Source organism: Thamnophis sirtalis, unplaced genomic scaffold (genome assembly GCF_051295495.1).
Source record: "Thamnophis sirtalis isolate CommonGarterSnake01/CBP01778 unplaced genomic scaffold, rThaSir2_p1.2 scaffold_7, whole genome shotgun sequence".
NCBI lineage: Eukaryota > Metazoa > Chordata > Lepidosauria > Squamata > Natricidae > Thamnophis > Thamnophis sirtalis.
Window position 1 is genome coordinate 495,236 of NW_028261387.1, and position 15,135 is coordinate 510,370.

Genomic DNA, 15,135 nt, shown 5'->3' on the forward strand with positions numbered 1-15,135 from the left:
CCTTGGAACCGGTCAGTCCTAGAGGAGATCAACCTTTAGCTGCTCTTTAGAAGGCCAGATCCTGAAGATGAAGCTCAAGTACTTTGGCCACCTAATGAGAAAGAAGGACTCACTGGAAAAGAGTCTAATGCTGGGAAAGATGGAGAGGAAAAGAAGAAAGGGATGACAGAGAATGAGGTGGCTGGATGGAGTCACTGACGCAGTCACTCTGAGCTTAAATGGACTCCAGAGGATGGTAGAGGGCAGGAGGCCTGGAGGAATGTTGTCCATGGGGTCACAATGGGTCGGACATGACTTTGAAACTAACACCAACAACCTCACTGGGGGATGTTGTGGGAGGTAAATGGTAGATTGTCACAGGAGAGAGGATTATCATACAGATAGCAATTGTGGTTAAGTAATTCATTGGCAGGAAGTTGAAGAATATTAACTAGGACATCTAGAACAACAAGAGCCACTTTGATCTCTGACTGATAACAGAATCCCCTTCTGCAGCTACTGGTATCAACCCTGCACTCTGAAGTGAAAAAGAAAAGTGTTAGATATTTAGGTAGACCTCAACTTATGACCTCAATTGAGCCCAACATTTTTGTTGCTAAGTTAGTTATTAAGTGAACATTGTGCCATTTTATACCTCTCTTGCCATAGTTGTTAAGTGAATCGTTGCAGTTGTTAAATTAACAAACTGGCTGTTAAGTGAATCTGGCTTCTCCATTGGCTTTGCTTGTCAGAAGGTCACAAAAAGTGATCACATGACTGCAAACATCATAAATATGAGTCGGTTGCCAAGCGCCTGAATTTTGATTGTGTAATCATGAGGCTGCTGTAAGGGTTGGGTGAAAAACGGCCATTATTTACTTTTTTCAGTACCATTGTGACTTTGAAGAGTCACAAATTAACTGTTGTAAGTCAAGGAATGCCTGTATGCGCAGGAACATAACAAAGAAAAGAGTACACAAATTGTATACTAAATTCAATCATGGCCCGTCCAATGCACTCCTGCAATATCTAGATGGAAATTGATATCTTTCTTCCTGCAGTGCAAAAAACGTATCAATAGTATGTGTCACATAGATTAAAATACAGGGAACTACAGGACTGGAGTCTGTCATATTTTAGACCACAAAGCTACACATTGTAGGCTTGTATTCGGAGAGTAAGGATAAGGTGACTGGGAACAATCCAATTGCCAATAGTTAGGTAAATCTGATGAATTGAATGGCAGTGGAAGCAGCTCTATATTTATTCAGGACATGGTATTTAATAAATATAATGTAATGAGCCCATTTTGAAGAAGGTTTTGCTTCGGTTTATTTCCTCTGTTGCAAGAAGCAGAGTTGTGATTTAAGAGCAACTTTCCTCCACTCAATTCCCTCCACCGTAGACGATTCTCACGCTGTGCAGATCAGTGGTGGGTTCTGGCAACCGCTACTCCGGTTCACTCAGGGACGCACTCTGCATGCACGCATGCGCAGTACAACAAAAGTTGCTCTGTGCCTGAGCAGAAACCAAAAAACAAGATGGCGGCACCTATGGCGCAGCCGGGAGAACAGGTTTGGGGGTGTGACAGGACAGGGTCACTGCCAGTTCCATCGACCCACGCTGCCAAGCTACTACCGGTTCAGCCGAACCGGTCCAAACTGGTAGGAACCCACCACTGGTGCGGATTCCCTTTATCAGCATTGAAGTTGAACACAGAGAAAGACCACAAGGATGCTATAAATTATTTTGTTGATTAAATACTTGACTTGCCTCCAGAACCTGTAAGTTCTCCAACTGGAGGTTTTCAGAAGAGGTTGGATAACCATTTGCCTGAAATAGTAACAGGGTTTCCTGCTTGAACAGGGTCCCTTCCAACTCTGTTATTCTGTTGTTGTTACTTGTAAGAAGCCAAGGTACTCTCTGCATAAATTAAAACAAGTAGACAAGGATAAACATACAGGATCACATGGTGGAAAAGTTCTTTTTCTTCAGACCTCAGTATATTTCTTATCAAAACCATCTTGTTTTTGTCCTGGGGACAATAGAACCAGTAAGGTTTTCTACTGATATAGCAAAAAGCTACAATAAAACTGTTGAAAACCACCAAGGCAGGCTAGAAACATGGCATTTCTAATTATGATGGAGCCTATTTTTCTTAAATTAGTGATTAGAATGCAGCATTGCAGGCTAACCCTGCCCACAGAGCCTGGAGTTCGAGTCTAACCAGCTCAAGGTTGATTCAGCCTTCCATCCTCTTGAAGTTGATAAAATGAGGGCCCAAATTGTTGGGGGGGTGGTGGTGTGATGCTGTCATTTGTAAGCCACTCAGAGAATGCTATAAGGCAGTGGGGGTGGGGCTATATATAAGTCTACCTGCTGTCACTATTTGAGTACTAGATGTAATTACAAATTCTGGCCTGTTTATAAGTGCCAAAAATGGGAAAGGACCACTTATTGCCAGCCCCAAATGACATGGCTGAAACCCAAGACAAAACATTTTGCAGACAGTTGCAAACATTATTTTATACTGGCTAATAGGAATTACAGTGCTGTGCAGTTAGCACCCACCATGGGGGTAGATGATAACTGTATAAAAGAGGAAAGTGGTTTAGCAAATATTTGAATAGGGAAGTAGAAATAGCATAAGAACTATTGTATGTTGCCAAGTGTTTTAAGTGTGCCAGAACCAGGAGACTTTGCAACAAATTCCCACTCAGCTATGGCCTTCACCCACCAGCTATCACCCATCTTTCTCACAGAGCTCTTTTGCAGATCCAGAGGGGAATATCTGAAAGGTTAACATGTTAGCATTTTGCCCATCACTGTGAGAATCTTGGCCCTTCCAATTCCATTCACAGTCAGAAAAAAGGATAGCAAATCTGATACTTTATCGCAATTGACATAAAGAAAAATGAATATTACTATATGATAACACTCAGAGTGATCATTGCAATTCTCAAAACTCAAAATCCCATAAAAATGGATTTACAGATTCCATAATTCTGAATGTAATCTGAGCAGACACAAGGATAGAGAAAATAGGAGCACGTTGATTTGTGTATATGCTTTCAAAAATCAACTCAATTTTGACATTCAGAAGTCAATATTATCTTTTAGCCTAACCTACTCAAAGAACTGATATGAAATTAATGCGAGAGGAGGATTATGTACCTGAAATACAATCCTTTGGCAAGGGGGTTCTTGTCATTTTTCATAATCACTGAATGAATATGTATAATCTGAATACTTTTGACATGCTTCCCATAATTTAGAAGTTTTGATAGCAGTCCTCATATTCAATGGAAATTTTAATAGCTATATCAAGAAATCAGCCGAGGAATAAAAACCCCTTCTTCCCCAAGTAGCTGATGGAAGTTAAGCTAATCAGCCCAGGAATTAAATAGGGGGGGGGGATATATTGGATGTCTGATGTTTTGGCAGCCAAATGAAAATCAAGCATAATTAGATGGATTATCAAAGCAAGTAATAGACAGGAAATTGCAATCATCACGAGAGGTGCAATCAGAGTGATAAGAGACCAGAGGACAGTGAAAAAGTACATCTTGTTATGTAAAGACATTGACCCAAGTAAGCTGAAGTGGAACCTCCAACAATATTATTGATTCCAAAACCTATCAAGGTCAAATAGCTCTGCAATTCTATATTCTCTTCATTCAAATGTCATTACCCAAATATTGCCCACAGATAATCAATGCCCTGTACCAGAAAGGCCAATCTGCCAATCTGCTTCCAGGTGCAATTCAAGATGCTGGTCATAGACCCTTTGTAGCATAGGGCCAGATTATCTCTGGGACAATTTATCTCCAGTTACTTTTGCCCTCTTGGTATATAGCAGCACTGGCCCAAGATCAGATGGGAGCCACCTACTGCCTTTGAACCTTCCAAAGGTTGCTTCCAGATGGTCTTGTGGGAAGCCACCCCTCTCCTAGAAGAATGAAATATTTTAGGAAATATTAAAAAGGCAGAATATTATATTTCCCTAAAGGGAGAAATGGAGAAACATGATTTTTGGAGGCAGAAAGCAACCCCCACTTTCCTTAATATCCCCAGCAGATACTGAAATGCAGCTTTCAGAAATGCAGATTTGGTAATCGGTTCAAGACAGGACATTTTGAAACAAAGACAGAACGGTAGGATTATCCCTCACTCAAGATCCAACACAGGGCAAAGCCGTTGAGCCACAATAGGAATTATTGCATCACCCTCTGAGCAGTCCAAACTTCAACCAAACTTAGCTCAGTCCAACACCTAGGATTTGTACATTGCCTACAAAGCCAGCCATAATCCCTACCTAACCCCTACCTGGCCCCAGGGGAGTCTGACAGCAGCCAAATAGAATACATGTTCTTGCACAGGAACAGGCAACTGGAGTGCAAAGCTTAAAGAAGGTATAAAAAACCCCTCACAATCACTTCCATTTTGTCAGCTGCACCAGAACCATTGGGCTTGGTGGTTCTGTTCGTAATTAAACATTCTTTCCAACCAGCCTCCATGTTTCCACTCTCTTTCTCTTGGCTTGGAACTGTGCCAGAGGGATATTTCTTCCCACAGTTTTTAAGGGCAGACCCACGTAGAGCACATTGCAATAGTCCAATCATGATATGACCAGGATGTGAATAACCAACTGAAGTAACCATCATAATAAAACCAACATGTTAATGTCTATACTGAGGCCATCCTTTTATAATTCTTCAGAAATCTCCCACTCCCCCTTTTTTAACTACTGCGAATAATTTGATGTAGGCCAAAACTAGATCATCTTGATGGCAACATTATGAAGGTAACAGAAGCAAAAACTTAATTTTTTATATTCCTCCATTGTGGGAATGATTGATCGGTTATTTGTCATCAAGTCCACATCAACACTTAATGACCATATAGATTTTCTCCATAATGATCCAAGCTGGCTTTTCCACATGTCCCTAACCTGGTTTTTTCAGGATTGGTCTCCCCATAACTGTTTCTCTCTGCTTCCTGTTTGTGGAAAACTATTGAATCTCCTGACTTCTAAATTCACTTAAGTGCTTTGGATGAGAAGTTTGGTTTGAAAATCTTAAACTATAAACTCTAAAGAATCATCTTTACTGATACACAGTTTTGGATGCACAATAAAGGGTGTGTAGCTCTAAATGAGAATGATTTTTGTGCCACTTAGTTAATTTCCAAGGACATGTGGCAGAGGCTTAAAATCTGGATCTCAAATCTTATGTTATTCAGAACTAAAGGTAATATTAATAAAAACTTACTGTATTTTTTCTTCATAAAGTTTTAGTCTTTTTTTTAGCAGAAAGAATGATCCACAATATTGTGAAGTTGGCATATTCCTTAAAGGGTTTTTCCTCTATTATGAGATCTACAATAGCATTAGGTAATAATGACTACAATTTACAGAGAAATCATAAAGCTTGTTTGCCATGTTTTTAAATTTAAATTTAATTTATAAAGAGCTATTAGTCCTACAATGTGATATTGCTATATCTAACATATGTAAGAGCCTCTTATTAGGAGAACAGGAGAACTTGTGGATATGGTTGGAGGGCATTTTCTCTGTCCAGTAGCACAATTATCCTTAAATCCACAGGGGACATGAGAGACTCCAGTCCGCTAAGCTGAAAATTCTGCACCAGGTTTGAGTCTCCACCCAGTGCTGCTAGAATAAAATGTTAGCAAGCACAAATGCTTTTTAAATGGGACTCTTCAGGTTTGCTGCTCATGCTGGAAGGGACAGAAGCAGAGAGATGGGCTACGTTAGACCCCGTCCCTTGGCTGCCTTTCTGGACTCAGGGCAGGACTAGAAAGCCATAGCTATCCACCCCCTGTGCAACTGGAAACTTTGGAAGAAGATGTTTTCTTGGAACAAATAATATGGCTCAGTCAAGAACTAATTTTCTTCTCTTCTACCTCAATTTCTTGCTGCTCTTCAGTTTAAAAAGTAAGCATTAACTCTCTTTCTCCTGTCATTATTTAAGGCCTGTGTGTAAACTATTCCTGCAAAACTATCTGAAGGCAATTTACGTATTTTAAGGGAAACTCCTGGGTTATATGAATCCATAGAATGATGGCTTTGAAGCTATTAAAGTTCAAAATGATTGATTAGATGAGACAAGGTTTGAACAAATTCTTCTTCTGGAATACTCAAGCAACTGTAAGTGTTGTTAGACATACGCACCATTATAAAAAAACTCACCATCTTAAAAATAAGATTTTAAAAGGCACCTATGTTTCTGTGTGTACCTCTATTTATATCCTTTTTTTCCAATTTACTAACATCTGTTTTCAATGTGTTTCGTTCTTAGATTCGTTGTAAATCAAATAAAGTAATAAAATATTGGGTGGGGGGAAACTCTCCCTCAAAAAATGACTTCTTTAAAAAAAGTTTCAAACATCATATGGCAACTTTCAGCTTTGCAAACACAATGTCCCATTCTAAGGACCAAATGAGCACCTGCGCTTGGTTATCCTTTTTATTTTGGTCTTTTTAGAGAAGCCATTTGAATAAACTCCTGCTTTACCAGAGAATATTTTTATAAAGCTTTTAAAATTGTCTTCTTTCATCATTTTGTCAGAAGGATGACAGCTATGTACAAGATGTAGAAAATAAAAAGAGGTTAAACTGGCAAGATTGATGTGTGTTTATGAAAGAAAAGATCTGCTGAACAGGTTTGAAAACTGTGTGTGTTTGAAGAAGCTGTTGTGATTTGTGCTTGTCGAATGTGAATCTTAATCAGACAATCTCACAGCAGCTGCTGTTAAACAAGATTTGGCATTAATGTACAATGCCTTGTAATCTGGGTCACCTTCTGTTGCTGAAGCCTTCAGACTGTTGGGCTCAACGTGGTTTTATAGTTGGGTATAAAAAGCAGATGCTAAGAACCAGTAAGTCACGGATAACAAAGTAAGCTAATAGAAGAAAAACTTTAAACAAAGAATATGATTCTGAATAACTTTTTGAACAACTTTCTCAAATCAAGGACATTGTGCAGTGATGGCTAAAATAGCAGAGTTCTGTGTCACCAAAGTTTTTAACATTTTTTATTTCTATCAGCAACGGTTGTTCAAAGGTTGTTCAAAGGGTTGAATTGCTAAGAAGAAGATAAAGGGGGGAGACAATAATGATGAACGTTTCCATTTATGTGTCTTTCATAACTTTCTGTCTTCTTAATTCTCGGCTTTTTAAAGAGATCTTTTAAAAACAATTAAAATGCTTAATCCTGATTCACACTTCTCTTATCCAATCTCTATTTCTGTAATTTGCCACTTTTAAAAACTACAGGGAAGGGAATGTTTATTGTTTTCAGTCTGAACCAGACGTCTCTCAGGAGGCTAATACTAAAAAGAATAAACATTCCCTTCACTATACTTTTTTTAAACACTTAGTTTAGTAACCATGTCCAAGGCATTTTATTTCTGTTTCTTTCTTTTACTTTATGTTATATTCTCCACAAATAAAGCACGGCATTTTATACAATACAACAACTTTCCTTGACCTTGGAATTGCAGTCAAAGAAACATGAGACTGAATGGGAAAAAAAATATGGGGAAGGAAAAAAGCAAGTCCAAGCAGGATTTCACAAAAGAAATTAATAGTACTTATATTTCATGCATAATCAGCAAATGGAATAGAAACTGTTTAGGGGAGAGAAAGAACCCAGAGCTGCTCATGTGTCAAAGGATTTGAAAGATAGATGGAAAAGCTTTCAATCTGGGTCGCCTTCTTTTCTCCCCTTTGGCCGTCAGCTGAGATTGTTGTGGCCTGATGACGGTTCAGAGAGGAGCCCAAGTTTGTATTAGTGAAGACTGAAGTGAAAAGTTTAGAACTAGCCCCATGACAAGGCTTTGGAATGATAGTCAAGGGCCCTGTTGGAAGAATGAGCCTATAATTACATTTTAGAAGTATATGTGTGTGTGTGTGTGTTTAGATTACAGGGAGGCCTTGACTTACAACAGTTCATTTAATGACCGTTCAAAGTTACAAAGGCACTGAAAGAAGTGACTCGTGATCATTTTTCACACTTACCTTTGCACCATCATCATCATCATGATCGGGTGGTCTAGATTCAGATGCTCGACAACGGGTTCATATTTATGACCATTTGTTGTGTCCCAAGGTCATGTGATCACCTTTTGCAACTGTCTGACAAGCAAAGTCAACGGGGAAGCCAGATTCATTGAATAACTAGATTATTAACTTATCAACTGCAGTGACTCCCTTCACAACTGAGCCAAGAAAGGTCAGAAAATGGGGCAAAACTCACTTAACAAATTCCTCACTTAAAGTATGTAAATTTTGGGCTCAGTTGTGGTCGTAAATAAAGAACTACCTGTGTTATCGTGGCTTTTTTTCATATACAATTCAAGGTGACAAACATACAAATACTCTTTCGTCCCCCTGTTTTCCCCACAACCACCACCCTGGGAAGCGAGTTGGACTGAGAGAATCAAGTCACCCAGTTTGCTTCCATGCCTCAGGCAGGACTAGAACTCACAGCTTCTTGGTTTCTGGGCCTACGCAAAACTGGCTCTTATCTTTGGATGCAGATTCTTTTTTAAAATGATTAATCGGCCTATAAAATTACATAAACCCCTCACTAGGAAAGAGGGAAGTCTGCATGGTGAGGTGAGATGTTGAACCCTTAAGCCTTTTTTCTTTCCTTTTGAACACAAATTGTTCCTGTAGCCTGGTATGTTTATATAAATCAATTTGTTTCACAATATGTGACATTTGTATCAGTATTTAAACTCAAAACCTGTGGGCTTCCAAGTTTCTCTTAGCTCTTACCGGGGTTCCAATGGGATGAATAGGAAATGAAAAAGTCGGTTTGATTTAGCAATCAAGCCTTCAGTTGAGCTGTCATTAAATTAGCCCATCTTTCTTCCCAAAATTTGAGACATTTTATGGAACAATTTGGCCTGAGGGAAAATTTTAAACTTTCCTCAACCGTGTGTAGCAGACGTGTTCCCAGTTGGGCCACCGGGATATTACTCATAGAGAAAAATCATAAGGGCTTCTGTAACTGCATTATTCATTTGAGTAATTGATTGATTTCTATAGCTGCCTATCTCAATGAATGACTTTGGGTAGCTCCCAATTCAAAAATATATGTGGTATATTACAATTAAAATCTTAAACCCATTTTAAAAAACTAAAAACAGTGAAATACTAAAAAAATTTAAATGTCTCATTTGAGTACATGCAAAGTACATATTTGATCTTTTAATCCATTAAAACAGTGGTCTCTCTGTGCTTGTGGTTGAGTAGAGATTTTGACTTAGCTGTTCCCAATCCAAGTCCTACCAATCCTTTCCCATCATCGGGGCAACGGAAGCAGGTAAGTAATATGACGGCACCTTCAGAAAGCGTGGGCTGAAATTATTATCCTTTCAATATTGATGAAAGTATTAAACCATAATAGGTATCTATCAAGAATTGAACCCACCTCTTTTATTTTTAACATTTAATCAAAATGAGGCTATAGTATGACTGCTACATGGCAGTATGGCTTTACATTCTGAAAAGTATTTCATATTCCACAGAGCATGAATATGCCAGCTAATTTCAGTTCTTTAAAGTACACACATCTCATTGTCAGCTAGGAAGTATAGCCACATAATGTTTGGGGGGGGAAATATCAGTATGTTTAAAGAATTGCTGACATGTATTATAGGTTGCCGTTAGAGAATGGCCTACTATCCAAAAATCCGATGATTTTCTAATGCTTCATCCATGGTGAACATTATAATCCCTAACTCTCTATACAAAAACTTTATATTGGCAAATACAAGTAAAAGGCCGGCTACTTGATGAATACTGGATGGAGGCAGAATGTATTGGTCGAGAAATTATTGTTGGAGATTAGGGACTGTAGGATAAACAGAAGGCCTGAAACAAGAGGACAATACCAGTACCATCTTTTCATGCCTTTTTCTACAAAAACACAATAAGAAATGCATCCAGGAAAGAATTCACTAGAAGCATATAGATGTGAACCAGTATATAGGAATTAAAATATAGCACTAGGATGGGCCCCTTTTTCATCTCCTCTGAAGGGCCACTGAATTTCAGCAGACAAATCTTGAGAAACTTCAGGACGATTCTGCTTGGCCAGTATTCATGTAATAGCAATCCTCTCACTCATTTGTATAAATACGAACTTCATTGTGGGGATAATCTTGACTAATTTGAATAAGTCCAGAGCATTAGAAAACCACCAGGGATTTTTAGGACAGTAGCCCAGTCTCTGGTGTCAACATGCAACATGAGATCCATTTTTAATATGCTTTTCTTCTCTTACAAATTTGTCTGCTCCTCTTTGTTTCATTATTTTATCTTTCTCTGAGTTAATACAGGCAACCAACTGAGGAATTTGGTGAAACTTTATATGAATATATGTCACTTTATGGTGTAGAATGGAAGAAATATCTGCATTACATTTTTGATATGCAGTATCGATAGCACAGACAAAATTGCTGGTGATTTTTAAGCCTCAGAAATATATGTAAAAGTATTCCACAATGATAAACTCAACCTACAATCTAAATCAATATAGTCCCCAAATTTCAACTATATTTGAAAGCTATTCTCTTTCTTTTCTTACTCTCTTTCTCTTTCCGTGACATATAAAACTTAAAAGAAAATCATCCAGGTTGTGATGCTTTTAATATGGTTCACTTTGGATCAGAGCAAAAGAGGGAACCATCAGTTTAAGACTATGCATACAGCTGACATCCTTTGAATTGGCCATTGCAGTGATGACTTTATTGTAACGTTGATGTACCTCCATTAGCAGACAAAACTGGCAATTTCCATGCTGTGAAAACTCTCACCAATTAGGGCCAATAAGAAAAAAAAAAGATGCTAAAGATACATGGGCACGTTCAGTTTTTAGAATTAGTTGGCACCGCTAGCAGATTATTTGACTGGCATCTCTTTGGGCAAACTGTATGTGGAAATGCTTTTGTGTTCTAGGAAATGTGAAATACAAGCAAAGGTTACAACTGGGGGATATCCACGTACATTTGAAAGTGTTTCTAAAAGGCCACTGGGAGATGTTCTAAGTGGCTCTTATTTCCCGTGAAAGGGAGCTCAATATATAACACAAGGGTATTTTATTGGTTGTGATAGCTGACAATCCCTTAAAACCCCAGCAGCCCAGTTTTCCTTTTTGAACAAAAGGTGTGACATGATTTCCTAACACCATATTTTCTCGAGAAGACAGTTTCTGACATTCTGCAAAACTCTAATTAATGTTTAATTATTGTGGGAAGATAAAAGGTCGGTTGGGAAAGGGAGATGGGAGTTGTTTCTCTGGGTGATGAACATCCTTTACTTGTGAAGAAGATGGAAAGAACCAACTGCTCTCCATCAGAGGCAGAGAGGCACCATTGTTGGCTGATGAGTTCCTTCAAGAGCTGGTGCTGCTGTCAGCTCTCGTTAGCTGATGGAAAGAGAAAGAAGTGCCAGCAATGCTGATATTCAGGGCTTTTCCCGTAGGGAAACTGGCTGGCTGTTAGAGAATGATTACACGCAGTGCAAACAAAAATATCCTGTGTCCCCAGGTAGCTTCTCAGAAAAGAGAAGGAAAAGGCAATTTCTTGGGTATCAAACAAATGTGCCTGGATAATACGCTAAGGTGCATTTTCCCTTCTTTGCGTTCACTTGCATTAATACGTTCATCAGTATATTCAGACTTTTCACCCTGGTCCTTCCGTTTGAGCCCAGCTGGGGAAAAGTGTTTCAGCATCCCACCAAAGTAGAAATTGATTTCTGCAAAATGGAGTCAGTCCAAACAAATGAGGCTTTTGAGCAATTACCTCAGCAGGTGGTAGCACCTGGCTAATTTTGTCCTGTTCAGGCCTAGTTAGTGCTTGGAAGAAGATCTCCAGGGAATTGGAGGGTTGTAAACTGAACTCATAAGTCATAGAAACGTCCACGAAAGGCAGTGACAAACCAGCGCCATCTTCCTCCCAAGAAGCTACATAGCTGAGATAGGCAGCTATATAATTTGAATCAATAAATAAACAGAAGACTCCATGACATCCATGAGGTCACCAGAAATTGAGCTTGGCTGAAAGACTTTCTTCATGTCACTTTCATTTTTTTATTACTTCTTTTTTTTAATACAGGCAGTTCTCGACCTAACAACTGAGCCCAAAATTTATGTTGCTAAGTGAGACATTTTTTTTTGAGTTTTGCTCCATTTTAAAACCTTTTTTGCCACAGGTGTTAAGTGAATCACTGCAGTTGTTAAGTCAGTAACATGGTTGCTAAGTGAATCTGACTTATGCATTGACTTTGCTTGTTAGAATGTCGCAAAAGGTGATTATGTGACCCCAGGACACTGAATGTTGATCACGTGGCCAGGGGACGCTGCAATGGTCGTTAAGTGAAAAATGGCCATAAGTCACTTTTTTTAATGCCGTTGTAACTTTGAATAATCACTAAATGGATGGTTGTAAGTCGCTGATTATCTGTAACAAAAGAGAGTAAGAAAAAAAACAAAGATGATATTGAAGATGATATGTACATTATCAAACAGGGAAAATAGAACACAATGTTATAATCACATAACATACTATATTTTTCTTTGTTGAATTTTTTTTCACTTTTTTGTTAAAGCACTTTTTTTCCTTCTATTTGTCTCATGTTTTTTGAGCAATTGACTAAAAATGGTTTGTTCCTGGAATTACAATAAGATTTTAAGAAGAGTCACAATTGCCATCTCTTCTTACCTCTAAAGCAGAACTGGTCTTTTTGATATGCTGAGACTATAAGGCCCAACAGACCCAGCCAGCATGAATAACAGTAACTTGTAGCCCAACAATAACCCCTCATTCATGCATTTTCTGCCTGTTTGAAAGTACATTGATGTCACGTTGCACAGAAAAGTGTCAGAAGCAACTTTAGGAAGCGTGGACTTCAACTGACTTCAACATTTTCAAACGCATTTCTTGGTATTCAGACCCATGGAAGACCTTTTGTCCACAGTCTGTTCATGGAGCAGCTGTCCAGAGCACAAGTGGGTGATCTCCTGTCCTCTCCTCATCCTGTGTCTTTGTTGCATTCATTGGCTCCATTTTTGCAGATCCATCTTCAGTTTGTCATACCTCCATCAGAAGACCCTGCTTCGGTTCATTCACTGATTGCGAATTGACTCATTGAAGTTGCTGAACGTGTATATTACCAAAATCCCAACAGCTGCCCTTTTTATTCTTGCAGCTCCATTGAAATATTTGAAGAACTTTGGTTAAATGAAAAAAGAAAACGATCACATTTGTGTCCTCTAGAAGTGCTGAGAACAGGAACGATCCTTCTCATTTTCTGTCTTTCTGTATATTCTTATTATTTATCATTTCCAAGAGACAAGAAAAGGGGGACAAATGAGGAGATAAGGAAGCATCACTCAGCAGCCGCTGCTCTAATGAAGGAGCCGGGCCTGGATTCAAGAGTTCTCCTTGAGATTTGTCATGAAAAATTTCTTCTTCCTCCTTACAGAATTTATTCTACTCAAGTCTGCCATTCAGTGGTGGGATTCACTTATCTTCCCTGCCAGTTCACAAATGTACACGTGTGCGTGTGCACGCTTCGCTCACACCTGCTGTATCTGCGCTTCTGCACATGCGCAGTGCTAATGCGTTACATCGGGGCACCTGGGCGGAGCCTCTCAGAGAGAACCGGCTGAATGCCACCTCTGCTGTCATTAAACCTTTCAACCAGCAGGGGGCTCTTCCCCTATTGACCAATAACACCCAAGATACACTTTGAGTTATGAACAAAGCTTTACTAGCTGGCATTCAAACCATAGCAGAGATCCATTCTACTCCTGCATTAAAACAATAACCTTAGAAATTTCCGACCAGACTCGTACAGATACAAGGCTAACTTTATATAACAATAAGCATTGAACTCTGTGGCAATAAGTCTCTCATCCCACTTTGAGAATTCAGACCCTCTCTGTCACCCTATAGCTGGACAGGTTATTTTTAAAAACTTCGTATATAACTCTCTTTTTACGATTCTGTTTTATCCCTTAATTCGGAGTGGTGTCCAGGCGACTGGATGGAACTGATGGAGTTAACAGGTGCCCTTCCTGACTCCATGTGATGTTTTCAGCAGATATGTTCTCTTTGCACTCCAGGGGAGAAATATCTGCCTCTACCTAGGATTGAACTCTCAATCTTCGAGTCGGAGGCGAGCATCTTCACCACAAGGCTCCCATGGCACTCAATTTAAACATCCCTTTAAATTCACACGATTCAATCTTTGTTGTCTTGCAAAAGTCACACGGGGCGCTTTCTTCGTTCCTGACGATGCTTCTGCTGCACCTCCTCCTGGCTGGCCCTGGTTCAAATCTAAAGGCTTTGCAGCCGTGTTCTTCTTCCTCAGCCCACACACACTAAGTGCCCCTCACCTCTTCCCTCAAATTCTCTCTCCAGCTGACATGTTGGCCTGGTTCCCTTCACAGGAGGAACTTGCCAATCCACCTCCCTTGAACCCAAACTGCAGGCAGGCTCACCAGCAGGATCCACAGCAGGAGGAGAAACTGGTGCATTCTTCCTTCATCTCTGGCTGATAAGTAATCTTTCTGTCGCTCTCCCAACTGGGAGGCTTTGCCTTTTATCCCCCTTTTGTCTTCGTAAGCAGCCTGACTCACCAACAATTTTTCTTACACTTTAAAGCTTTGTTAATATCTCTTTTACTCTCATGTGCTCTTCTTGTCTCGTTTTAACTCCCCGACTCCTACTTATTTCCTCAGCGAACTAATCCCTTCTTTTTCCTCACCTTTTCTTCCAAACAGAAAAAAGCCCCTGTACCTGTAGGATTTTATACTCACAGCTCCATGGTTTTATATTGTCCCAAACTCTGAGGCTCTACTTTGTGAGCAAAGTTGCCCCTTGTCTCGTTTCATTTCTTTACTTTCTTATTTCTCCTCTTCACTTCCTCTTTCTTACATCCTGCTAATTAAAAGGCCCGGCACTCAGATTTGTAGCACCTCAGGAATTTCCTTGCTTCTCGTACAGAGCAATGCTCAAGTCTATGCACCACCTTCAACCGTTTCCCCAATTTTATTGCAACTCCCCGGTTACAAAAGGACAGCAGGAAACTTGAGATATGGAACTGAAGACAGGAAAGGA

The 15,135-nt window shown here is 39.4% G+C and overlaps 1 protein-coding gene across 1 annotated transcript in view; it reads left to right on the top strand.

Moving 5' to 3' along the window:
- The first annotated feature begins 290 nt into the window (after nt 1-290).
- The window catches only part of CRB1 (crumbs cell polarity complex component 1), a 113,999-nt gene continuing 99,154 nt past the window's right edge, over nt 291-15,135 (top strand). The window contains exon 1 of the mRNA XM_087720743.1: nt 291-339. Coding sequence (XP_087576869.1) covers nt 291-339 — 49 coding nt within the window. The remainder of the gene's footprint in view (nt 340-15,135) is intronic.